Source organism: Pongo pygmaeus, chromosome 1 (assembly GCF_028885625.2).
Source record: "Pongo pygmaeus isolate AG05252 chromosome 1, NHGRI_mPonPyg2-v2.0_pri, whole genome shotgun sequence".
Lineage (NCBI taxonomy): Eukaryota > Metazoa > Chordata > Mammalia > Primates > Hominidae > Pongo > Pongo pygmaeus.
Window position 1 is genome coordinate 89,474,847 of NC_072373.2, and position 27,696 is coordinate 89,502,542.

The 27,696-nt window shown below is 42.9% G+C and overlaps 1 protein-coding gene across 3 annotated transcripts; it reads left to right on the plus strand.

Annotated features, from left to right (window-relative positions):
• Positions 1-149: 149 nt before the first annotated feature.
• Positions 150-27,696, plus strand: CD48 (CD48 molecule). Of its 3 annotated transcripts, none has more exons than XM_054497160.2 (4): positions 150-319; positions 17,405-17,707; positions 21,118-21,384; positions 23,445-23,828. In XM_054497160.2, the coding sequence occupies exons 1-4, from the start codon at positions 238-240 to the stop codon at positions 23,522-23,524; spliced, it is 732 nt and encodes a 243-aa protein (XP_054353135.1). In that variant the 5' UTR covers positions 150-237; the 3' UTR covers positions 23,525-23,828. The 3 variants fall into 3 exon arrangements, with proteins under 3 accessions (XP_054353135.1, XP_054353115.1, XP_054353125.1); XM_054497140.1 differs by lacking the exon at positions 23,445-23,828 and adding an exon at positions 25,999-27,696 and having other exon boundaries at positions 161-319; XM_054497150.1 differs by lacking the exon at positions 23,445-23,828 and having other exon boundaries at positions 161-319; positions 21,118-23,431.

The following is a 27,696-nucleotide window of genomic DNA, read 5'->3' on the forward strand; positions in this document are numbered from 1 at the left end:
TGTACCTTCAAACAAAATTGTTCTCAGTTTCCGTGATGCTCTTAGACAAAAAAATTTACAAGGCCTCCTGTTTCTGGTTTCTGGGGCCCCACACAAGTGTGCTGGGTGGAGAAAAAAGCTCAGTGGTTTTTTTTTTTTTCTCTAACCCTGTTTGGTAAGTTCCGTTTTTAGCTCCGGCCTCTTTCTAGCCAGGCTTTCAACTGTCTCCTGCATTGCTGGGAAGTTCTGGAAGGAAGCATGTGTTCCAGAGGTTGGGATTCGTGTCTGGCTCTGGAATTGCTACTGCTGCCTCTGTCACTCCTGGTGACCAGCATTCAAGGTACTTTCCACAAACTGTGTGCCTGTGATTGTGCACTGAAGGCATGGTCAGTTGGGAAAGGGGAGATGGGATGTAGAAGCCAGATCTGGTGTCTGGAAAGCAGGTATTTCCATTCCAATAGCATGGCCATGGCATGGTTGAGGAGCCTTTCTTAGCACTGATGAATTGAGCTTCATCTCCCTTCCCAAGGGGATGTGACCAAAACAGGAACCTGGGGAGCAAGAGTAGTAGGCTCCTCATATTTTGTCCCATGGTTGGTGGTCCATGAAGTTGTGGAAAAGTGTTTGTTTTTTCATTTTGAATAAGAAGAAGCTCTACACTGACAGCTGCCGCATTTTATGCTCAGACACATTGTACTCCCTTAGGCATTCTTTGAGACCTCTGTATATGTGAGGTGTTGTGTCCTGAGCCAAGGTAAATGATATTGTCATTGACCCAAAGAAAAGAGAGATCAAAATTATAGGAAGAAAAGCTTGGAAAGGATTGCTGTCTGGGGTCTCTGAATGAGGGTCTGAGAAGAGGCTGGAAGTGCGTCAGCATCAAAGGAACCTTAACACATCTGATTGCTAAGAGTTAAAGTCCATTCCTCTGCCACAGCCTGTTCGGTCCCCAGCATGTGACCAAGGGCTGAGCTAACTTTCCTTCTCCTGTTAGAGCTGCCTCACCCTCTTTCTTTATCCAGTACCTCTCTTCTTATGCCAGCTGAGAAACAGCAGTGAAACCTTTGACTTTCTTGCTATTCCCCCAAGTAAATACTCAAGTCTTTTTAATTTAAAGGGCTTTAATGCTCACCACTCTATGTAAAACAGTAAAAATGAACAAACATGTGGTAGTTACACCGTGGCATAAAATGATGATAGTTTGTAACTTTTGGGGAGATGAGGTAGAATGTGTGGAGGATTGGTCTCTCACATATTCACCTCTCAGGTAGAGTCCTTTGGTTCATGACTGTGTGAGTCTACGGCTATATGGGTTCTGTGGGCCTGACTCAATGCATAGGACATTGGTATGACCTTGGGAGTGGGGGCTGACATGAAGTATTCATCTAACTATTGGGAAAAACAGGGTTGCCAATGAGAATTGGAATATTTTAGGACTTTCTCTAGGCATACTGAAAACATCCTGACAGTTGGTCTTTCTCTGACTTCTTTTCTAGATTTCATGTTGGTCATTTATTCTTCTTTGAAACAATCAGACCACACCTGATTATGTTATCCTTTGAATGGATAATATTGGTTTTGATGAGGTTGGGTTATCTATTTCTATAACCTGGGTTAGTAAAATACAAACTAAGCACTTACTGTGTGTCAGACATTGTGCTAGGCCTTTTGCAAACTTTTTCATTTAACTTTCATTAGAAAATAATGAGGTGGCTATTACTATCTACATTTTTCAGATGAGAATACTGTCTTGCAGAGAGATTAAGAAATTCTCCTAAGGGCACACAGGTCTAATTTCCAAACCATTGTATTATGATTATGCCTTTCCTAGACTAAGGCGAGAGAGTCTTGATGAAGGTCAATGTGTCTAAATCTCTTAATTTTACTGTTTGCCTTAAAAGAGGTGTTTTCTCTTAGCTCTGGGCTTATGTACATGCCTTCTTTCCACCTAGACTTCCCTCCCTTCTCCCCTCTCCCTGCCTCTCTTTTAGGCTTCTGTTTTCATGTGACTTCTTCTTGGACTGTCTGCCTGTGACTGTGTTCTGAAGGCGTGGTTAGATGGGAACCTCAGGCTCCAGATTATGGTTTGTGAATTGCTTGGTTGATCATCTGTTTCCTTGAACTTTTTGAGGACGGAAACCATGTGCAGTGTTGTGCTGCTGAACTTAGCACAGGCCTGGTGTGTGGCATGTGCTCAATAAATAATTGTTACACAAATGAATGAACAACTTCAAAAAACTTCCTTTTGGACTACACATCCATATCTTCCTGAGAAGTGCAAGTAGTTCTCTCCTCTGCAGTAAGGGATGCTTCTGTGGAAAAGTTTGAGAAGCACTCTTAGCTCTCTTCTTCCTTCTCTCCTCAGACTCAGGTTTCTCAGTTCTTTGGTTTCAAGGCAATGATTTAGGGCATGCTCCACAACTAGCCAATCCCCCATCTGTCCACAACATTTAGCAGGATGAAGTAGAAAGAGTATTGTACTAGAAATGAGATGACTTAGTTCTATCTGGGTTCCATGCTGTGGGATTTTCAACAAGTCATTAAAGCTTCCTGAGCCTCAGCTTCCTCAACTCCATAATGGGTATAATAATCTGTTCCTCATTTCTTCAAGGGGTTGCTATTAAGATCAAATAAAATAAAAAATGTGCAATTGCTTTGCAATTGTGACACACACAGAATCTGATACAGATGAAAACCTGGGAAGAGCATCAGTAAATTCTTAAGCCCCAAGCAGTCTCCTGAGCCCAAGACCAGAACTTCTGTCTCTTAAACATCTTCTCTAGACTCTCCAGACACGTGTCTAAAACTTAAGTCATCATCTCTGTTTCCGCTATGTATTGCTATTTAACAAACTGCCACAATACCGTGGCTTAAAATAATAGCAATGATTTACTTTGCCCACAGATTTGGGGGAAGACTGTTCGTCCTGTCTCACTTTCATGTGTTTGCAATCAGATCATGGTGTGGCCTAGAGTCATGCAAGGCTCTTCACTCACAGGGCTACTGCCTGAACTGAGGGAGGCTCAAAGAACTGGGTGGCTGGTACCACTCAGTGGAAGCCTCCCAGAGTTGGTGTCTCAAGAGAAATAGGCAAATGCTGCATGGTCTTTTCTAACTTAGCTTTGCAGGTCACACTTCCAGTGTATTCCATTCATTGAAGCCATCACCAAGCCTACTCAATTTCAAGGTGAAGGGGCACGAGTCCATCATTTGATGAGAGGACCGTCAAAAAATTTACAGACTTAAAAAAAAAATACTACAATCCTTCTTCCCCCAAACCTACTGCTCCTCCACTGTTCCCCACCTCTATAAATGACATCTCCACTTGTCTAGTTGCTCAGGCCAGAATTCTAGAAGTCATCCTTGATTCTTTTCTCTCCCTTGCTTCTCATGCCCAATGAGTAAGTCCTGTTAATTCTACTTTCAAAAATATCTCTCAAATATGTCCAATTCCATCCAGCCCCATGCTACCTCTCTTAGATCAAGCCACCATTTTCTCTTATCACCAATTTCCACAATGATCCACTATCCTAACTGCTGTATTTACTGTGTTCTCTCTAGCTAACCTATTCTCTACCCTGCTGTCGGTATACATTTTCTAAAATGGTTCTCTGTTTGCATCACTCTTCTGCTTAAAATCTTCAGTAGCCACTGTGGGAAATGAGAAAGCAGAAGCTGTGAGCGTAAAGTTCACATTTCATAATAAGCTCACTTCCTACCCTCCTTAGTCTATGTTCTAGCCAGTGAGCTACTTCCTATTCTGCAAATGAATCTCATTTTCATGTTTCTGGGTGTTTGATTCTTTTTCCCTCTTGTTGGAATATGCACTACCTCCAGTCATCATCTTTCCCTGGTTTCATCCCACTTAGGCTAATTCCTCGTACAGAAGCCATTCTCAACCCCCAAATTCAAGTGATGTGCTCCCTTTTATATGCCCTCTAAGCATTCCGTATTTTCCTTTTCCTAATACTTATCACCAATAGCAAAAGCATCTGATTAATTGTATTGATTCACTGGAATGAAGCTCAAGGGAAGGAGCTGCATCTATCTATTACATCCTTACAGAGCCAAGCACATAGTAACTGCTTACTGCATAGTTATTCGATGAATGAATACATGAGGAAGTTCATGTACTCATGGAGGGATGGGTGGATGGAGGGAGGAAGGGAGCAAAGGAAAGAGGGAAGGAATAAATTTTGAGTCATTCTTTCAGTCAAGCTGGGGTCTCAGAGTAGATCTTACTGGCCCTGATAAATTCTTTCTCCCATTTCCCACAGTGGCTATTTCAAACTTTCACCCTATCCTCAAGGCCCCTTACCTCAGTCCTCTGCCCTCTCAGCAAAGCATGTGCCTCCTTCTTTGCAAAAGAAATCAAAACTAGAGACCATTAGGCAGGAAGCCCTTCAACTTCCTGCCCGCTATCTTCAAACTGGTAACTTTTCTCCACCATCAGCTGTCTTTCCTCCTCCTCTTTCCCTCAGAGGATGAAGTATCCCTCCTCCCAGCCAAGACCTGTGCCATCAGCTCTGCTCTGAGCCCCACTAGCCCGGGCTCATCAATCACCTCCCTTCTCTTCATGTCTTCCCTCCACTGAATCCTTTCCTTGGCCTACCATAGCTTAGGTCTTTCCCTACTTGAATAACAAAAACAAAATACTCTCTACTTTTTCATGACCCTTTACATACTGCCCATTCAAATTGCAATGTCTGAAAAGAAAAGTCTATTTTTATTGTTGTTTCTCCTTCCTCACCTTCAGATTGCATTGCAGTGTTGCCCACTGAACTCATTATAGTTCCCATCTCAAAAAATAGTAGCCTGCTCAGCTTCTCACCAAGACACAAACCTGAGGTCTTGGTAGCTATTGCAAAATTACTTCCTAAAAAGGGTTGTACAGGCTTGTTAAATATTTATTCTTATGAGAGAGCTCCAGGTAACTCTGTCTCCACATCCTTAACACTCATCTTCTTTTCTTCCTTAAGAATTTTACTAGAAACCATGTGTTTTGCTTTTATTATTTTTATTTTTCTCAATATACAAGGAAACCAAAGAAGCCAACCATGTGTCTTGTTTTATTGGAGTAACCAGAACTTACTCTTTAAAACCTTTCTCTTTCCTGGGGAGACTCTTTGGTATGGGATTATGACTTCCTTTGATCTGAATTTTTTCCCGTTACAATTCTGTTTCTCTACAGACAAGAAACATGGGTGGGCACAGGCAGGATCTGGATCTATTTCTTCTCCTTTTTTTAAAAAAAGTGAAAGCGAGTTTATTAAGAAAGTAAAGGAATAAGATCCAACTTTGTTACTTTATCCCAACCATCCAGACATATCACCAAATACTTCCTGTTAGAATTAAATCAAAACAGTAGTTTTTAAAAGGCTGCTTCACCTACTTCCTAAAAGATGGAATTGTTAAGAAGGCAAATCAAGATTTTATCAGCAGTTAATCACTTCTTTATTTCTCAGTAGGAAGTTACAGCCAACCATCAGGACAGCCTTTTTGGAATTGTTACACATGGGTGGTTAAGGAGGGAGAGAAGAAAGATACAATACTGTATGCTTACCTGTCATCAGCACTCATAATATACTGAAATGGGCTGGGCGTGGTGGCTCACGCCTGTAATCCCAGCACTTTTGGAGGCCGAGGCAGGTGGATCACCTGAGGTCAGGAGTTTGAGACCAGCCTGACCAACATGGTGAAACCCCGTATCTACTAAATACAAAAAATTAGCCCGGCGTGGTGGTGCATGCCTGTAATCCTAGCTGCTTGGGAGGCTGAGGCAGGAGAATTGCTTGAACCTGGGTGGCAGGGGTTGCAGTGAGCTGAGATTGCACCACTGCACTCCAGCCTGGGTGACAAAAGCGAAACTCCATAAAAAAAAATTATATATATATATAAATGATCTGTCTGGTGTTACTACCTGCCTCTGTCATCAGAGAGTGGATTGCGCTATCTTCCTGAGTGTATGTCTGAGACATGCTGGGGAGTCTGCCAAGGATGACCTAGCTCAGTACTTCTCAACCAGGGTGAACGTGGGAGAATTTGGTCCCTCAAGGGACATTTGGCAATATCTGGATACATTTTTGGCTGTCACAACTGGACAAGTGTTACTGGCACCTAGTGGGCAGATACCAGGGATGCTGGCAAACATCTTACTGTGCACAGAACAGCCCCCTACAAAAAAGAATTATGTGGCCCAAAATGTCAATAATGGCAAGACTGAAAAACATTGATCTAGACTGACTATTATGACCGCTTCTATTAATTCATGTGGAAACAAGTAACAGAAGAACAAATCTGGAATATGTCTAGTGATTTTAAAATCCTAGAAAGAGTGTCCTCCTAGGCTGTAAGCTCCAAGAGGCAAGAGACTCTATCTGCCTTGCTGACAGCAGAGTCTAGCACAGTGCCAGGCATATTGTGGTTGTGCGATGACTGTTGCTGGCTTGAACTGATTCTGTCAGAGGGATTATAGGGCATGGCCCGGACCAATCAGAAGCACTGTAGAAATGAATGCCTAGGTATTTCTGTGTACCAACCAGGACAGGGTAAATGCTTAATGAATGTTTGTTGAATAGATAGATGAATGGTTGGAAGGCTGAATGGACAGGAACTTGAAAGCCCTGGGGTCATAGACATTTTTATCTTTTAGTGGTTGAGAATGTTTTTGGAAATGATGGATATGTGGAAAGTGAACAGCTAGTATATATCATGTTGAAGAGTACAACTGAGTTTTTGTGTGGCAGCCTATGACACCAGAGTGATATAGGACATATTTCCTCTTGTACCTTTAGCTTTTATTCCACAGCTCTTTTTTAGCATTTGTATACATATTCTAAGTTCTCCCTCCACAGAAAGGATCAATGGACCTCCTTTCATCTTGTACTTTGTCCTTATCATCTTTTCTTTCTCCTTACCTTAACCAAACCAGGTTTTTAAAAATAACCCGAGGCTTATACAGTTTGGAGTATTCTCATGAAAAGAAAAATAAAAGAACAAAACTGTAAATACAAATAGGAACAAAAATAAATTCAATTAGAATAAAAAAAAGAAATCCCAGGGAGTTAGTTCAAGTTTAAAAAATACAAATACTACAAAGAACATGACAGCAGAAAAAATAGCACCATATTTTTAGTTAATGAAATGCCTTCGTGCTTCCATAATACTTTGCTACTGAATAGCTCTGGCTGTTGTTCACTTCCAACCTGCTTTCTCCTCTGCTTCCCACCTGCAGCCCGATTGCAACATGTCCGTGGCCATTGCTGGTGAGTCAGTGCAGAGGGCAGCAGGAATATTCCTGGATGCCATTTCTTCACTGAAGTGGGTAGCAGGAACTTCACACACAAGAGTTTGCGACCTTCATACGTGTGTCCCACTAACCCCAACTAAGTACTTCCCATTTCTACTTCGCCTTGGCCAGACCTCAAAATGCCCATAACTGAGATGCCACCCAACAAAAATGCAAATGTGATGAAGGGGATGTTAGAGTAGACAGAGGCCATGGTCTAATTAGTGTTTAAGATACGCTTTGTAAAATGGATTACATGAATACTTCTAGTGCTCCTCCAGGGCCATCCAAGAAGCCCTGAAGCTTCAGCTTCATCAGTTTCACAGGAAATCTGCCTCTGATCCAAACTTTGTGAAATAATAGTTTATACAGTCTCCAATTTGTTACCTTCTAATAACTTGCTTCTAAATACATTGTAAATGCACACACAAGACATGAGCCACTTTTACAGGAAAGCATTTTTTTTTTTTTACAGGAGAAGACATTATTAATAAAGCTAAAATGTCTTCATCTACTCTCCTCAATCCCACTCCCTCTCTGACTGTGTCTCTCAATACCCAATCCCCTTGTTCACTCCACACTACCCACTCACCGCCTCCTTGCTGTTGTTTATGTATGGCAGGCAAATCCCTGCCCCAGGGCCTTTGCTCTGGCTCTTTCCTCTGTCTGGGTCCCTCTTACCCCAGATATCCTCTTGGCAACCTCTCTCCTCCAAGTCTTTGCTCAGATGTGACCTACTTATCACCTTATAAATGAAGTTCACCCTTTTACCCCTACCAGTACTCGTGACTCCCCTTACCTTATTCTAGGTTTTCTCCTCTGTCATGGCAATTATCATCTCCTTACATACCACATAGTGTATTCAGTTAGTGTGTTGATTGCTTACATTTTTTCACCCCACTCTAATGCAAGCCCTGTTAAGGTAGGGATCTTTGCCGCATGTACCATAGATATGCTAATTCTTCTGTCTTCAAACCTCCAGCATCAGCTAATGGCTCCATGACCAAACTACACTTTACCTATCATTCTCCAGGCCCTGCCCCATCCACTACAGCCCCTCACCCTCCTGTCATTTTGGTTCCTCAACCAGTCTGTGTCGATATGCGCAGTTCAATCTTACCTTTTTAAAAGAATTTAAGGATGCTTGTACTCAGTATGGTCCTACTTCTCCTTATGTTAAGATGGTTTTACAAATTTTTTGTACTGAGGTCACTTTGCTTCCTTTAGATTGGGACCTTTTGGCAAAAGCTGTTCTAACCCCATCTCAGCATTTACAATTCCATATTCCATACCTGGTGGTCAGAGGAGGCCTGTTTGCAGGCTCAGCTAAATAGCAGTAATGACATTCTAATTACTCAGGCTCAGCTCACAGGCTCTGATAGTTTCTCTGATGCTTATGCCCAGTTAAACTTTGATGCCCTTACCACAGAACAAGTAACAAAGGTGTGTATGAGAGCTTGGGATAAATTAGGTGCTCCAGGCCAAGCTCCTGTTCTTTTACCATGGTTAAACAAAGTCACTCTGAATTATACACAGATTTTTTCGGCTAAATTACAAGATGCTGTTCAAAAATCTGTCTCTGATGAGCACACTCAAGGCATTCTCCTTTGTATGTTAGCTTTTGAAAATGCAAACCATGAATGTAAAATGGCCATGCGTTCTGTCCAATGGCAAAATTTACCTGATCATGAGGTGTTGCCTGCATATATTAAAGCTTGTGAAGGCATTGGATCAGACACCCACAAAGCTATTCTGTGGGCACCGGCCATGAAGGATGCCAACTAAACTGGTCCCATTAATTTTTTTCTTGGAGCCTGCTATAATTGTGGCCAACTTGGTCATATTCAAAAAAATTGCACTGTTAAAAACTTACAAGCAGCCAAGTCGGTTCAACAAACATGGCCAAATGCTGCTCCTACTGTTTGCCCACATTGTTGCAAAGGTAAACATTGGGCAAATGTTTGCCACTCTAAGCATGATATAGATGGAAACCCCCTACCACAATACCACGGAAACAGGGAGCGGCGCCTGGGATGGCCCTGACGTCAAATAGGACACTTCAAACTAAGACCAACATTGCGTTTCCACTTCAGGCAGTCCCAGTGCAACCCCCAGCACAAACAAATCTACCTACAGCCAAACCAAATAGGTCCCAGCCTCTACTTCTGTCTCAGTACAATGCTTGTCCACCTCCACAGTAGGAGGTGGGGCAGTTGATCTCTGTAGTACTATTCCTCTAAATTTACTTCCTGATTCTTTGCCTTTGATTGTCCCCACGGAGGTCACTGGCCCTTTACCTCAAGGTTCGGTGGGCCTGGTGTTAGGTAGGGCATCCACCTCTGCTAAAGGAATCACCATTTATACTGGTCTCATCAATTCTGATTCCGTTGATGAGATTAAATTAATTGTGTCTGCCAAGGTTCCTATTTCCATTCTGGCCAGTGAGTCAATTGCTCAATTGCTTTTACTACCTAATATCATTTTAAACAAAGGAGATAAGACACGTGGCCCTGGGATAGGCTCCTGCGGTGAAAAGGCCACTTATTGGATTAATGTAATTTCTAAACAATGGCCCACCTGCACCATACACATTCAAGGAAAAACGTTTGAGGGCCTAGTAGATACTGGTGCTGATGTTTCTGTTATTTCCTCTAGTTTATGGCCTTCCTCTTGGCTTAAACCTCCTGCTAACGTAGGACTAGTAGGTGTTGGAAAGGCTGAGGAAGTTTATCAGAGCACATTTATCTTGCCTTGCACTGGCCCTGATGGTCAAAAAGGTATAATTCAGCCCTATATCATGCCAATTCCCATTAATCTTTGGGGTAGAGATTTACAGGCACAATAGGGGGCTGAAATTAATATTCCACATAACTCTTATAGTGCTCACAGTCAGTATATGATGGAAAATATAAGGTTTGTTCCTGGACTCGGTCTCGGTCCAAAGCATGAAGGGATTACTAAACCCCTCCCAGTTACTATAAAAGAAAACAGGGCTGGTTTAGGTTATCCTTTTTAGTGGCGGCCGCTGCCATGCCTCCTGATCTCATTCCCTTACAATGGAAAATCTAAAACTCCCATTTAGGTTCAGCAGTGGCCGCTTTCTAAAGAAAAACTGGAGGCTTTAAATCAATTGGTTTCTGAGCAGTTGCAACTTGGAAATGTGGAACCTTCTCTTTCCCATTAGAATCATCCTGTGTTCCTAGTAAAAAAGAAGTCAGGCAAATGGCGGATGGTAACCGATTTAAGGGCCATTAACACTGTAATTAAACCTATGGGGGCCATCCAACCTGGCATGATTGCCCATGCTTTAATACCTAAAAATTAGCCTCTCATAGTTATAGATCTTAAAGATTGTTTTTTTCATATTGCTTTACACAAATCAGATTGTGAAAAATCTGCTTTTACTGTACCATCTATCAACAATCAGGAGACTGCAGCTCATTATCAATGGAAAGTACTTCCTCAAGGAATGCTAAATAGCCCTACAATCTGCCAGCTTTATATTGGACAAGTGCTTTCACCAGTTCGAGCCCAATTTCCTGAGGCCTATATTCTTCATTATATTGGTGATATTTTAATTGCTGCCCCCACTGATAAAGAATTAATTGACTGTTACCAAATTTTGAGCTGCTGTGTTACAGAGGCTGGATTACACATTGCTCAAGATAAAATTCAACAGACAACTCCTGTTCAATATTTAGCAATGGTGGTCAATAAACAATGTATTATTCAACCTCAAAAAGTTCAAATTAGGAGAGATTCTTTAAAAACTTTAAATGACTTCCACAAACTTTTAGGTAACATTAATTATTTAAGACCTACTTTAGGCATTCCAACATATGCACTGTCTAACTTGGTCTCTATGCTGTGGGGAGATTCCGATCACCACAGTGCCAGGATTTTGACCCCTGAGGCCTTACTAGAACTGGAATTTGTAGAAGAAAGAATCCAGACTGCCCAGTTATCTAGAGTACAGCCATTTCAGCCTTTTCAGCTTCTAGCTTTTGCTTCATTACACTCCCCTACTGGACTAATAGTTCAACATAATGATTTAATGGAGTGGTGTTTTCTTCCTCATTCTGTGTCAAAAACTTTGTCTGTTTATCTAGACCAAATAGCCATATTAATTAGACAGGCTCAGTGCAGAATACTTCAAATTTCTTGATTTGATCCAAATATAATTGTGGTTCCCTTAAATCGGCTCGAAGTTCAAGCGCCTTTCAACATTCTGTACTGTGGCAAATTCACTTGGCTGATTTTATTGGCGTTATTGACAATCATTATCCAAAAAACAAATTATTTGATTTTATAAAAATGATGTCTTAGGTGGTTCCTCGATTAACCAAAAATCAATCCATTCCTGAGGCCATTACAGTGTTCACTGATGGCTCCAGTAATGGCAATGCTGGCTATAGAAGTCCTACAGACAAAGTTATTTCTACCTCTTATACTTCTGCTCAAAAGGCAGAGTTAATTGCTGTGATTACTGCCTTACAGGATTTCCCCAAACCTTTAAATATTGTCTCAGATTCCGCTTATGTTGTACATGCCACTAAAAATGTAGAAACTGCTACTATCAAACATATTGATAATTCTGAATTGGCTTCTTTATTTTCAAGGTTACAACAGGTGGTTCACCAGTGTGGACACCCTTTCTATATTACACATATTAGGTCTCATACCACTTTACCGGGACCCATGTCTGCCGGTAACCATAAAGTCGACTGTTTGGTCTCTTTTATGACCCAAGAAACTCAGGAGTTCCATAATCTCACTTATGTCAATGCCACTGGCTTAAAAGATAAATTTGCTCTTACCTAGAGACAGGCTAAGTTTATTGTTCACAGCTGCCCTCAGTGCCAGGTCTTCGTACTTCCAAATCAGGAACCTGGTGTTAATCCTAGAGGCCTAACTCCTAATGATTTATGGCAAATGGATGTGACTCATGTTAGCTCCTTTGGCAGACTGTCATACGTGCATGTCTCAGTAGATACCTTCTCAGGTTTTATCTAGGCTACTTGACAAACAGGGGAAGGCACGGCCCATGTTTAAAAACATCTGTATTCTTGCTTTGCAGTTATGGGGCTTCCATATCAAATAAAGACAGACAATGCCCCTGGATATGTTGGTAAGGCTTTTGATTCATTTATACAACAGTAAGGAATTTCCCGTATTACTAGAATCTCTTACAATCCTCAAGGACAGGCTGTGGTGGAACAGGCCAATTGCACTTTAAAAACCCAATTGTCCAAACAGTCTGAACAACCAAAACATGATTTAACTACTCCACACTCCCAATTACATTTGGCATTGTTTACTTTAAATTTTTTAAATGTTCCTAAAGATAATACTCCAACTGCAGCCGAACGCCATGACACAGGCCAAAAATTTTCCTTAAACGAAGGCAAGTCAGTGTTATGGAAAAACTCCCAAACCAATACCTAGGAACCTGGCACAATTATAATGTAGGGAAGAGGATATGCTTGTGTTTCACCAGGAGATCATCAATCCCCTGTCTAGGTACCCACCAGAAGACTCAAGCTTCAGGTGAATACTGACAACTAAAACCACAGACAAAAAACGTCTGTGTCAGAGACTGCCTTCAGACATGGTGAGATCTGTGCTGACTCCTCAGAAACAGGCATACCAAATCACAATAGGTGTAAATCAATCCTCCCTGATGGCAGTGGAGACCCATCTAACTAATCCCACTTCTCCTGATTACTTTTCTTTTTCTCCTTACAAACCTAAAAATCTCACCATTTCTGTTAGCCTGAAAATAACAGACCTCTGTTCTTCTCTTCCTCCTTCAGCACTCAATCTCGCTTACACTAGGTTTTATTTAATGATTCTCCTCCTTATACTTTCTGTCTCACCAGTTTCCTCTCACACTGATTTACCTGCTACACATAATTATTCTTATTAGGTTTATGTGCCTTTTCCTCCACGTATTCGACCTCTCACCTAGATAGATGCTCCTGCAGAAATCTACACTAATGATAGTGTGTAGATGCCTAGAGCCACAGATGACCATTGCCCTGCTCAACCAGGAAAAGAAGGCACTGCATTTAATGTTACCATAGGTTATAAATACCCACCTCTGTGCCTCAGACATGCATCTGGTTGCATCCATCTAGATACTGAATTCTAGGCTGCTTATCTTCTGAAAACATCAGCTACAGATAAAACAGGACATTTAGTCTCTGGCCTCTCCCTTTCTCCTTTAAAACAAATGAAAGGAGAAGTAATGGGAGATACCCCATACTTTCAATATAAACCTGCAGGAAAACCATGCCCTAAAAATTTTGAGGGCCCATCTAAAACTTTAATTTAGGAAGATTGTGTTAACTCACATGCAGTAATATGAAAAAATGACTCATATGGTTTAGTAATAGACTGGGCACCAAAGGGCTATTTAAAAAACAATTGCTCCTCTAGTGGAAGGGAATGCCTGGAGGCTACTTATTTTATTTCTTATCAGGAGAATGAGAATCATCATTCTACTTTGCATAGGAGGATCAGCTCATTCTTTCCCTTAAAATGGGAAGATAAAGGCATTACCCCCCCCCCCAGGCCTCGTATGATACTCCCCATTCTGAGCCCAGAACACCCAGAACTTTGGAAATTGGCTACTGCCATGTCTGGATTGTGAGCATGGGAAGGGAAAACTATTTTGACTGTTGTTCCCACTACCGTCCCACTCTCTCACTCTCTCAGTATCAACGTAGACCCAGACATTCTGCTTTACTTACCTCCAACCTGACTATTCCCATACAGAGTTGTGTTAAGCTTCCTTACATGCTGTTAGTAGGAAATATCAAAATTTGGACAAATAATCAAACTGTCCAATGCATTAATTGTCATCTATACACTTGTATTAACTCCCATTTTGACTCCAGGAAAAGTATAATGTTGGTTTGAGCTTGAGAAGGAATCTGGATTCCAGTAACTTTACTTAGAACTTGGGAATCCTCCCCCTCAATACATTTAATTAATGAAGTGCTACAGCAAATTCTAAAAAGATCTAAGAGATTTGTTTTCACTTTAATCGCTGTTATCATGGGCCTAATTACAGTCATTGCAATGGCCACCACTGTCAGAATGGCATTACATCAATCTATTCAAAAGGCTCATTTTGTTAATGATTGGCAAGCCAATTCCACCCAAATGTGGAATTCTTAACAAGGCATCGATCAAAAATTGGCAAGTCAAATTAATGATTTAAGACAGTCTGTTACTTGGCTTGGAGATCAGGTAGTGAGTCTCAAACATCGCACACAAATGCAGTGCGATTGGAATACTTCGGATTTCTGCGTCACCCCATATTCCTATAATGAGACTGATCATTCATAGGACATGGTCAAAGGACACCTTCTAGGTAGAGAAGATAATTTATCATTGGACATAACTAAATTAAAGAAACAAATTTTTGAAGCCTCTCAAGCTCACTTATCCATCATGCCTGGAGCTGAGGCATTAGATCAGGTGGCAGAAAATCTTTATGGATTAAACCCCACGACTTGGATTAAGTCTACTGGGGGCTCCACTGTAGTAAATTTTGGAATTACATTTCTCTGTTTAATCGGCTTGTTTTTAGTGTGCCGGACCACTCAAAGAATCCTGCATCAAAATTGAGAGAATGAACAAGCCTTCATTGCCATGGCACATTTATATAAAAAGAAAGGGAGAAACGTTGCGGGAAGTCAGGGACCCCAAATGGAGGGACTGGCTGAAGCCATAGCAGAAGAACATGGATTGTGAAGATTTTATGGACATTTATTAGTTCCCCAAATTAATGCTTTTATAATTTCTTATGCCTGTCTTTACTGCAATCTCTAAACATAAATTGCAAAGATTTCATGGACACTTATCACTTCCCCAGTCAATACCCTTGTGATTTCCTATGCCTGTCTTTACTTTAAATCTCTTAATCCTGTCAGCTGAGGAGGATGTATGTCACCTCAGGACCATGTGATAATTGCATTAACTGCACAAATTGTAGAGCATGTGTGTTTAAACAGTGTGAAATCTGGGCCCCTTGAAAAAAGAACAAGATAACAGCAATGTTTAGGAAACAAGAGAGATAACCTTAAACTCTGACCGCCAGTGAGCCAGGCAGAACAGAGCCATATTTCTCTTCTTTCAAAAGCAAATGTGAGAAATATCGCTGAATTCTTTTTTTCAGCATGGAACATCCCTGAGAAAGAGAATACGTGCCTGGAGGTATAGGCTTATAAATAGCACCCCCAGGTGTGCCTGTCTCTTATGGTCGAAACTGCAGAGGTGAAATAGACTTCAGTCTCCCATAGTGCTCCCAGGCTTATTAGGAAGAGGAAATTCCCACCTAATAAATTTTGGTCAGACCAGTTGATCTCAGAACCCTGTCTCCTGATAAGATGTTATCAATGACAATGGTGCCCGAAACTTCATTAGCAATTTTAATTTTGCCTCAGTCCTGTGGTCCTGTGGTCTCGCCCTGCCTCCTCTCGCCTTATGATATTCTATTACCCTGTTAAGTACTTGATGTTTGTCACCCACACCTATTCGCACAATCCCTCCCCTTTTGAAAATCTCTAATAAAAACTTGCTGGTTTTTGTAGCTTGTGGGGCATCACAGAACCTACTGACATGTGATGTCTCCTCCCAGATGCCCAGCTTTAAAATTTCTCTCTTTTGTACTCTGTCCCTTTATTTCTCAAGCCAGCCAGTGCTTAGGAAAAATAGAAAATAACCTATGTGAATATCAGGGCAGATTCCCCGATAGCTGCTTACTTCATTGATGTATCCCAAGTGTCTCAAATAGTGCCTGACAGATAGTTCTCAACAAATATTAGCTTTTAATCATCCTTTGGCTTACCCTAGTGGTCATCTCCTCCAAAGAGGTTTTTCTTAGTATTTTCTCCATTTTCTATCCCTACCCTCCAGATAGGAATATATTCCCATAGCACACTGTGTTTATTGTCAGGACCCAGGAAATGATGCCCCAAAATGATGGCCTCAGAAGCAGCCTCAGAAGTGAAAGTTTTTCTCTGACCTTCTCCTGCCCTCCTGTCTATCAGTCCCATTATCCCCTAGGCTAGCCATAGACACTGTAATCCCTCTTTCTCAAGGTGGGCCATAAAAGCCAAAACCCCTTTTCCCCAAAGCCAGTCATAAAACTTAAGTATACCACCCTAACTTTCCTTGAGCCTTTCTATGTAAAAAAAAGAAAAAAAAATAGCTATAAAAAAAAATTATCTGACCTATCTTGTTTGATTGTGAATCATAAGACCCCATTCTAGAGAGGGCCTTCCCCACACATGGGAGGAAGGAAAGAATCTGGCACAGAAAGGCCAAGCAGAATCTAGAAAGACAGGCCTTGGTGGGTTCCCCCAGTCAGTCTATTGGCATTTGATCATACCCTTTTTGTCTGATCATATTTCTCCATGACTGTCCATACTTTGTTGAACCTAAGCATAAAAATGGACAATTTGCCCCGTATCTTTGGCTCTTCATTCCGAAGGCTCTGCTTACATGTTAAGTTCATCTGTATGCCTTTCCTCCTTAATCTGCCTCTTGTCAGTGATTTTTGGCAAACTTGCAGAAGGTGAAGGGGAAGCTTTCCCTTGGTTCCCACATTACCTTTATTATAGTCATCAAGATAATATATTAGGATTATTTGTTTGTGTGTCTGTCCTCCCACATTGGTATATTAAATATTTTTAAATAGAATCATGTACTTTTTATGTCTATGCCTCTAGGGACTAACAAAATGCTTACTGAACTGACAATAGATGGGGAACACAAGACCAGAGAGCAGATATGACTTGTCATCAGTTTATTTGAAAGTCTATGGGTATGAGAGTAAGGGAGAGAGCCAGACCAAACCTCAGTTGGCCGTACTCAATTCTTTCATTTTCTGGGGATAGTACTAGATTAATTATAAGCAACATCCCCTTCCCCCATGCCCACTTTTCAAGCTCCAACTTTTCTTGAGTTCTTGAGCAGGAGACCTGGACCTCCAGAGAAGACCATACTCACTGCTCCTAAGCAGAAATCCCTTCCTTCTCACCTGTTCCACCAGCCCAGGCTATACCCTGGGCCTGTCAGCAACACTGCCTTCTCTAGGGCAGGTCTCACTCTGAATCTCATTGGCAGGTCACTGGGTACATATGACCGTGGTCTCCGGCAGCAACGTGACTCTGAACATCTCTGAGAGCCTGCCTGAGAACTACAAACAACTAACCTGGTTTTATACTTTTGACCAGAAGATTGTAGAATGGGATTCCAGAAAATCTAAGTACTTCGAATCCAAATTTAAAGGCAGGGTCAGACTTGATCCTCAAAGTGGTGCACTGTACATCTCTAAGGTCCAGAAAGAGGACAACAGCACCTATATCATGAGGGTGTTGAAAAAGACTGGGAATGAGCAAGAATGGAAGATCAAACTGCAAGTGCTTGGTGAGTCAGGGGAGCCAAAGAGCAAATCCCCACTCCAGTGGCCCTGGATGGACCACTGTAGGGCTTCCTGGGAGGCATGGGGCACTCTCAGGGAGGAGGAGAGAAAAACCTCAGGACAGGTTTGATTCATTTTTCCTTGATCCAGTTCTATTTGGGAGTGAGCCTAGGTCAACAGATCCCCAAATTAACAATCTTAGGACATTTAACACCTCTTCTGAAGTTAGCGAGTCTAAGCTTTGAAGAGAAGGAAAACTAGAGATTTTTCCTATTTCCTTCATTTTGTCCTGTGATCAACCTAAATCAGCTCAGCTCATCTTAGTTATATCTCTGAAATTAGGCTTCATTGGACTTAAGAAAAAAGAGAGTGTATTAATATAACGAATGGGGCAGGAGTTACCAGAATTTTTCAACTTTCATAATGGGCAGGACAAAAAAACTTCCACTCATAGCTCCAGTCTAACCAGTGTATATGGAATAAGGACTCAGGTATTATACCTGGAGCCAGACAGACTTGGGTTCAAAACTCTGGTCAGTTGCTCACTAGCTGTGCAGCCTTGAAAAAAGATCTTCACATCTCTGTGCCCATATTAGGTAAGATTCTTTTGATAGCAAGTAACAGAAACTAATTCAATGTACCTTTACCAAAAAAGGAGAATTTAGTTTAAGAAACTAGGGCTATTTAAAGCAATTCAAAGAGTTTAAAAGAGCTAGTAAGCGCTGAAGGGGAGAAGATTGAAAACCAGGTTCAGGCCAGACCCCCTAGCTTCAGGAATCTGTGGACTATGCCTATGGATTTGGATTCCTGACATTTTACACATGTTATCTCTCAAAACTTAGACTTTTGCTCCTCTGAGTTTCAATTCTCAGGGCAATTTAAAGAGAGAGAAACTGATAGTCCCAATTTAGTTCAGGTATGTGTACCTGATCTAAACATTTTTGGTGAAAGGATCAGATTATAAGGCAGAAACATGGATATGGGGAGGGCTCCAGGGGTTGGGGTATGCAATTCTTGTAGAAGAGCAGGGCTAAATAATCCAAGAGTGGTGTTCCCTTGAGAGCCTTGGGTTCTTCATCATATTATGAGAATAATTCTACTTACCTTTTAGGATGTCATTAGAGTCAAAGTAGATAAGGAAAGTGAAAACATTTTTTAAAATGTCAAAACATGCAAATGAAGAGTGTTGTATACATTCAAGTTCCACCAGCCAGACAGTCCCTGATCCAAGCAGTCAGATTCCCCTTCTAACTCTTCTTCCATGTCATATGGGCTGAAAATTCAGAAAGTCCTGGGGACAAAAAGATTCAAGGTCTCTTACAGTGGTGTTCTGGTTAACAAGCTCTACAAGATTTAAAAACAAAACAAAACAAAAAAGCCCTAAAGTGTTTCATTTACCAAATTTGTAATTTCTGTGGTTTAAATACTGCTACCACAGTTGATTTCAATAAACTAATTGTTTCACAAAAAGCTTGCAAAATTTCTGAGTACTTAAAAATCCACAAACTGGCTTGGGCTTCAGTACATCCTGCCTGAGGGTAAGATTTCCAGGAAGTGATTAGCAGAAAAAATGGTCCTCTGGTCCAGCCCAAGCATTTCTGACAGCTCAAAGCGAGCATCTTGGAGCTGGACAACCCAAGCTGGCTCAATTAATTCCATCAGCAAAGTGCCCAGTGCTGTGCTGATCACCATGGGAAATGCAGAAGGAGTGTAAGATATGAGGCTAGAACACAGGAAATGGTGAAAATCAGGATAAAAATTGCTCAATTAAAGCATATAGGGGAAGTCCAGGAAACTTCTATAACCTCTGTAGTCTGAGCAATCTTTTAGCAATCTGAGATCAGCTTCACAGAGGAGATAAAACTAGAGTTCTACAGACCAGATTGGTAGAGCTTCTAGAGCCTCTCCACACATACAACCAAGAGGCAAGCTCTGATCTGGTCAATTCTCTGCCATCTTTTAATCTTATGGGATTTGAGTTGCATTGATTCTGCAGATGTTTTGCCCTTGACCAGAATGAAAAGATCTCAGAGGATTGCAGGTAAACCAGCCTTAGCCAAGGAAGGACCAGATGCTGGGACTATCTCTCATTCTCTCTGGCAGCAGTACAACAGTAATAATGGTAAAATGACCTCTAGAATATATGCAATACTTACACTCTGCAAAAAGCAATTATCCATAACAGGTGACATTTTATCTTACTAACATTGTGCGATGAGGTAGAGTCAGTTTACAGATGACAGCAAGGGGGTTAACTACCTTGCCTAATGTCACTCCACTAGAGTCAATTCCAGGACCCAGGCTGGTCTCACTCCAAAACTAGTGTTTTTGTGCCTACTTGCCTCTCTCCCTCCCTTCTTTTTCTTTTTCTTTTTCTTCTCTTCTCTTCTTTTCTCTCTCTTTCTTCCTTTCTTCTTCTTTTTTTTTTTTGAAGGTCTTCTCCTTACCCAGGCTGGAGTGCAGTGGTACAATCATAGTTTATTGCAGCCTGGAACTCCTGGGCTCCAGCAATCCTCCTATCTCAGCCTCCTGAGTAGCAGGGACTAAAAGTACACACCACCTCACCTGGCTACTTTTCTTTTCTTTATTTCTTTTTTTTTTTTTTCTTAGAAACTGAGTCTCTCTATGTTGCCCAGGCTGTTCTCTTAACTCCTGGCTGCAAGCAATCCTCCTACCTCAGCCTCCCAGATTGCTGGGATTACAGGTGTGAGCCGCTGCACCCGGCTGTGTTTTATCCTTTCTATCTCATAAGTACTTTATTCATCCTTTCATGAGATACTTATAGAATACCCGCCATGTGGCAGGGATTGTGCTAGACATGGAGATACCAAAGTTAGCAGACCAATCTGTTTATCACAATTGATGTGGCTGGAAGTTACATGAAATTCTTCTCTGTAGCTCTGCCAGAGTCTAGAAGGCTGGCACCTGCACTGGATGGTTGTGCAAAGGACTTTGCCACGTGCAGGCAGGTACCTCTTACCTTAGGACTCTTGCTGAATCTAAGCCCGATAATTGGAGAGACAGACCAGCCAAGGTGCCCGCCATGAACCATTGCTAGAGAAGGGTCCCTGAGCATCTCAGACGGTATACTAAGTCTGACCCCAGAAAGTCTCTGGGCTGTTCGTTCAGGCTCACACATGATCATAACCCCATTTTGTTCCCAGAGCATATAATGGACTGTGGCGCCCCCTCCAGGACCCAGCTTAGCTTCACTGCCTAGGAGCTGCTCTTGCAGTCTGTGAGGCCTCAGGAGGTCAAGACTGCTCACTGGCTCCCTCTGTAGAACTTCTTCTTCATGACTCTGCCTCCTGGGGCACTCAGGCCCCTTCCTTGGATCCCTCCATTCTTTGTTGGCTAAACCTTCACAGCATGAATGCCTCACTGTTTCATCTTACAACATCCTCCTCACTTTCAGACCCTGTACCCAAGCCTGTCATCAAAATTGAGAAGATAGAAGACGTGGATGACAACTGTTATCTGAAACTGTCATGTGTGATACCTGGCGAGTCTATAAACTACACCTGGTATGGGGATAAAAGTCCCTTCCCAAAGGAGTTCCAGAACAGTGTGCTTGAAACCACCCTTAAGCCACATAATTACTCCAGGTGTTATACTTGCCAAGTCAGCAATTCCGTGAGCAGCAAGAATGGCACGGTCTGCCCCAGTCCACCCTGTACCCTGGGTAAGAAGGATCCCTGGGAGCTGAGGGGGGCACAGGGTAACTGGAGTTCTTTTGAACAAAGAAAGTCTGGGTGTCCTACTCAGCCTCCTTGCACAGTGTGGTGGTGAATCCCTAAGGTGTCTGGGAGAGCTGGGAGACATGGGTTCTGCCACCAGCTCTACCACCACCTCCCAGCCAGCTCACCTCAACTTCATGGGGCTCAGTGTTCTCACCTGCAAAGGACATTTGGCAGAGATCTCTGATACTCCTCTTCCCTCTCCCGCTCTAACAAAGCATAGTCCTAACATCTGAGGCCAAGGTCATCATAGAGTAGTCTGAAACATCAGGGTGAGCAGGGAGAAGGAAGGGCAAGTGGGTGAGCAGCTGTCTAGAGGGGCTTCATTAGACAGCCAAAGTCAGCCAAGGAAAGAGGGACTGAGGTCATTAGACAGCCAAAGTCAGCCAAGGAAAGAGGGACTGAGGAGATGGGCTTGAGAGAGGCTGTCGAGCAGGCATGAGAGCCTGAGCCTCAGGCGAAGCTTCTCCTCCCCAGGCTGATGTTCCTAGATGAAGTTAGGAAGCCAAATTCCCCTGTCTCCTGGGAGGATCCACTCATTGGAGTGTCACACCTGGCTCTAGATCAGGCCTACACTGGTGCTAGCATGGGACAGCTAAGGCCGTGAGTTTTAGAGTCAGTCATACCTGGGGTCACTTCTAGGACTGTCACTTACTAGCTAAACAAGTTACTTAGCTTCCCCAAGTCATGTTCTTCCTAAATAAAGGACAAAATAACAGTTCTTATCTCGTGCTAAGGATTCAGTGAGACAAGACACGTAACCTGCCTATCACAGTGGCTGACAAGTCCTTAGTAAGGGGGAGCTAAATGAGATGCTGTCTCTTAGAGTTTTGGGGACCCTTAATAAACTTGGATCAATATCTCCAGCACTCTGGGCCCCCTACCCTCCACAATCCTGAAGTCAGATCCCTGAGCCCTAGCGTACACATTCTTCTAGAATAACTCAGACCTGAGGTGCTCACATTCACCTGTGACGCCTGTCATGCCCAGTCATCAGGGATCCTGGCCTCTGAGAACATTGCTGTTTTGTGGTCTTCCTGGGCTCTGTCTACCCTCCTTATCTGCACTGATTTCTTTATCTCTACTCCCACATGTGGACTACGGAGACTGTATGCTCTTCCTTATTCTTCCTAACTAATTGGCTCTGTCTCTACCAGCCGCTCCTGATATGCCCTGCTCTTCTGCCACCACAGACCCACTGTGACAGTTTGGTATCTGACCATGAGAACACAATTTGGCTGGTGGTTCCAACACCACCCTCATATCAATATCACATCCTGAGATCCAGAAAAAGGAAGAAGCACATTCCCTGTCCTCTGTAAAATGGGTGTGACTGTTCATCCAAAGAGAGGATAAAAGCAATAATAAATCCATTTTTGGAAGGATAAACCCTTCTGTCACTTTTTAGTCACCCAAATTATCCTAGAAAGCCCCCTCAAACTCCCTTCCCTATGGTAACTCTCATTCCTTTTTTGTTTTGATTTTCTCCAGCTCAGCCCTTCCCCACCCCAGCATCTAAGCTTTCCTTCCATCCCTTTTCTTTTTCCTTCCTTTTCTGTCTTCCTTTCTCTTCCCTTCTTCTTCCTAGTTGGTGCAGATACTTAGTGGGGTGGAGAAACAAGGAAAGGAAGTGGTCCTTTTCTCTCTAAAGTCAGCTGTGCATTGTATCATGTGGTCATCTGTCTGTACCTGAAGATCTACCCTACCTCGTTGATGTCCAGAGTAGGGGAGCGATGCTTTCCCAGGCCACAGATATGTCGAGGTAACCTTTGCACACAGGACCCAGGTAAGCCAGTGATATTTAAGGAATTTCTGCACTTTTTATACTTTATGTTTGGGGAGATTGAGAAAAAGAATGTCCTAGGCAAATAGGATGGGATTCAGGGAAGAAATTCATTCCCCTGCTCTGTGAGCTCCCACACCAGTGTCTAGTACCCTTGCCCCTTCTCAATACATTAGTCAAGATAAAGATACCTAAGTATATAGGGTTTTCTTGCTCTTTCAGCCCGGTCCTTTGGAGTAGTATGGATTGCAAGTTGGCTAGTGGTCACGGTGCCCACCATTCTTGGCCTGTTACTTACCTGAGATGAGCTCTTTTAACTCAAGTGAAACTTCAAGGCCAGAAGATCTTGCCCGTTGGTAACCATGCTCCTCACCAGGACAGAAACTGTATAGGCTGACCAGAAGCGTGCTGCTGAATTATCAACGAGGATTTTCAAGTTAACTTTTAAAAACTGGTTATTATTTAATTTTATATCCCTTTGTTGTTTTCTAGTACACATATAGAGATATAGAGATACACATGCTTTTTTCCCACCAAAAATTGTGACAACACTATGTGAATGTTTCATTATTTTTTAAAATAAACATTTGATATAATTGTTAATTAACTGAATTCCTGAAGTTGTCCCAAATCTGTCAGACAGTGCCTGCTCCGTCAGCTAGGAGAAACTGGAATCTGGAGACACAGAAGGGAGAGCCTGGAGCCACGGGCTCCTGTGTATCAACACTCCTGAGGAGCCAATTTGTGCTACATCTGACCCTTATTCCAACATCCATGTTAAACTTCCTGGAGCTCCAGCTCCCCTGCCAAGCTTTTGCCTCCTTCCCAATGGCTTGCCTTGCTCTGGCCCCTCTGAGGGCCACTCTCCTTAAGTCTGCTGCAAACATAGGTTCAGTCTTGCTCTCGCAGAAGGAAGGATGCAGCTCTGTCTCATAAGAAGCCTTCCTGCCCCACAAGCCTCACATAGGGAGCTGAGTTCTCTCTCCTCTTTTCCATTGACTCTGTGTGGGCAACTCTTCAACTCCTAGTTGTTTCATGGGATCCAAAAAAAAAACCATCAGATCGACACAGTGGTCTCACCAGAGTTGCCCACTATATGCAGGTAGGCGCCCCCAGGCCCACCACTGACATAACACCTGGGATTTTTGCTTAATGTCTCCTCCTATAAGTCTCCTCATGTGCCTGGAGCTGAGAGGGTCACTACAGAATGCACTTCCCCTTCAGAAAACTGCCCACCACAGACTGCTTGCCTTTCAAACCAGACCAGCCTCCCCCACCTCCCTCGTGGCCCTTCCCTCCTCACCCCATCTCCTCGGTGACAGAGACAGTGCTGTGTGTTTGCCAAACCTTCTCATATTCCCCTGGGTGAGTGAAAAAACTCCTTTTCCCAGCTACTTTTGCGTTTAGCTGGAGCCATGTATGAAATCTGCCCAATAGAAAGTGGGTGGCAGGGATGTGGCAGGAGTGAAGGACTTCAGAAAGTCTGGCTATATGATGCAAGCAACTGCATTGGAGCCATTGTTTGGAAGGCAGCTGCCTGCCCTGCATTGCACAAGCATGATAAGAAAGGTAGGGTTTTGTCTTTTCCACAAGACAGCCTGGGCTCCCGAAGAAACCCACCACCCTGAGCCCAGCCTGTAGTTCCATCCAAAATCACCCCGAGCAGCTTGCATCCCCATCCAAACTCACTTCTGAGCAGTCTGCATCCCCATCCGAACACACCCCTGAGCAGCCTGCATCCTCATCTGAACTCACCTCTGAGCAGCCTGCATCCCTATCCGAAGTAAGCCCTAAGCAAACTGCCTTCTCATACAAACTCACCCCTGAGCAGCCTGCATCCCCAACCAAAATCACCTCTGAGCAGCCTGCAGTCCCATATGAACTCACCTCTCAGCAGCCTGCAGTCCAATCCAAACTCACCTCTGAGTATCCTGCAACCTACAGGTGGACCATTTCCATCCCCTTTCTGTAAGCAGCACCCTTTTCCTTCCCCTCACTTTTCTCAGTGGAAGAAGAGGGTTTTGGGGGGAATTTCACGCACACACACACACACACACACGCGAGCGTGAATGGGATAAACAAGCAGTAAGAAGGAAACAAATGCCACCTTCTGTCACAAATAAGCACATTCCTCAGCTGCTAAGGAACCAGCGCACCTCTGTGGACATTGTATTTGTATTATTTCCAGTTACTTGGAAACCTGAGGTAAATCTCACCTTAGACGGCTCAGGTCACAGACACCAATGGTTCCCTGCTCCTCCCATCCCTCAAGGCAGTGCCAGATACATAATTTGTGGGGTTCAGTGCAAAATGAAAACATTGGCTCCCCTTGCTCAAAAAGCAAGGAAAATGTGCCAATAAAAGTACTGAAATATTAAGCCTTTTCTTTTCTTCCACAGTCTCTCTACTTGAGATGGTATTTTTTTTTATTTGCTTGCTATTTAATGCTGTTCTAAGTAAAGGCAAATTAAAAATTTAAATTATCGTGAATTTTACTTTCTATATTTTAAAATGTTAGTTTTAAATGAAAATAGAATATTTAATTCATATTTAGAATCATTGCAATTACTCAATTTATATTTCGTGGCTCATGCATGCATATATATTTTGTTCTTATAGAAGTGTGAAAACGCTGCAAAAACCCAACTTAACTTTTTTATTTTACTTCTTGTTGCATACACATTCTTCCAACACTCTGTGAAAGCCAGTGGCACCCATAACGTGACTACTTTGCACTTGCTTTGAGTTTCACTGAACTCCTATATATTTTGGGTAGGTCCGCTGGAGTGCTGTGCTCATGGGATACGAAAAAGGAGTAACAAGGAATGGTGGCAGACGTGCAGATTACACGTATCTTCCCTTCTCACCTGCATGCTCCATTGTCGCAATGGACTTCACTGAAAAAGCGGAAGCTGAAAGAGAAAATTATCAAGAATTTCCAGATAGTGACAGCAGCAGCAGAGCACTAACCCAGGTTCAGGGACCTTCTGACCTGGGGCCCCGTGTCACTGCACAGGTCACAAGCCCGTGAAGCCAAATTTACCTCAAGGACAACTAATATCTTATACCAAGACAACGGCCTTCTCTGGAAGTCACAAGGCCTGGTTCTTATGTTCCCCAGCCCCTCATATGTTTCTATGCATCAAAAGTTAGTAGAAGCTGGGCGCAATGGCATACACTGTAGTCCCAGCTACTCCCAGGGCTGAGGTAGGAAGATCACTTGAGGCCAGGAGTTGGAGGTTGCAGTGTGCTGCGATCGCACCTGGGAAAAGCCACTGCCAGTCCTGCCTGGGAAACAAAGCAAGACCCTGTATCTTCCAAAAAAAAAAAAAAAAAAAAGGTTAGTGTGTTCCCTTATCAGTATACACAAGCCCATTTGTCTTTGTGCAAAGAGGATACTCCAGAATTTGCCTCAATTTCCAGTCATGAGTATACTCTTGTGAACTGAGGTCTCAGGTTAAGTTGCTTCCCCTTGGCCTTCAGGCAGCTCAGGCAAGCTCCTGCACTGCCCTCTGCTGGCTCCACCACAGCAAGTTTAAGTAAAACTTAAAGCCTTGGATTAGGTCAGTGCTTCTCAAACTCTAACTTGCCAGCAAATCACCTGCGGATCTTGTGAAAATGCAGACTTTGAATCAGTAGGTCTGGGGTGGGAACCAGCTTGTCTCAAACAGCCAGCATGAGGTTACACATGGAAGGTTGGCAAGGCCAGGAGCTCCTGTGGACTAAGAGAAAGTAACCCTCATATCTGGCTTTGCACAAATAAGCAGCTTGGATTGGGCCCTTGTGTTGGGACCAGGTAGGGGTACATATAAATAGACCTGGCCCCTCAGATCAGTGAGTTCATTCATTTACCACCTATATTTACCAAGTGCTTACCTATGCTAGGGGTCCCATGCTGGAAGCCACTTATTAAGAACGAACACTGACTACCACGTATGTCCCAGGCTCTGTGCTGAGCTCATTACCTGAATGGCTTTCTTTTTTTTTTTTGAGACGGAGTGTTGCTCTGTCACCCAGGCTGGAGTGCAGTGGCGCGATCTCGGCTCACTGAAAGCTCTGCCCCCCAGGTTCACGCCATTCTCGTGCCTCACCCTCCCAAGTAGCTGGGACTACAGGCACCCACCACCACGCCCAGCTAAATTTTTTGGCATTTTTTTAGTAGAGACGGGGTTTCACCGTGTTAGCCAGGATGGTCTCGATCTCCTGACCTCGTGATCTGCCCATCTTGGCCTCCCAAAGTGCTGGGATTACAGGCGTGAGCCACTGCGCCCGGCCATGGCTTTCTTTAAGGAACAGGGCTGTGGGTTGTTTAGAGTGAAAGTGTTTCCGAAAGTCTTCATTGAGGATTTGGACTTTAGATGGTTTCCTTGGCCAGGATAATTTTATACAACTGTTGGTATGATCAAAGCAGCCTTAGAAAGGTTCCATCTCTCATTGTCCCTTCTTGTCCAGGAATAAAAAGATCAAGCTCCTC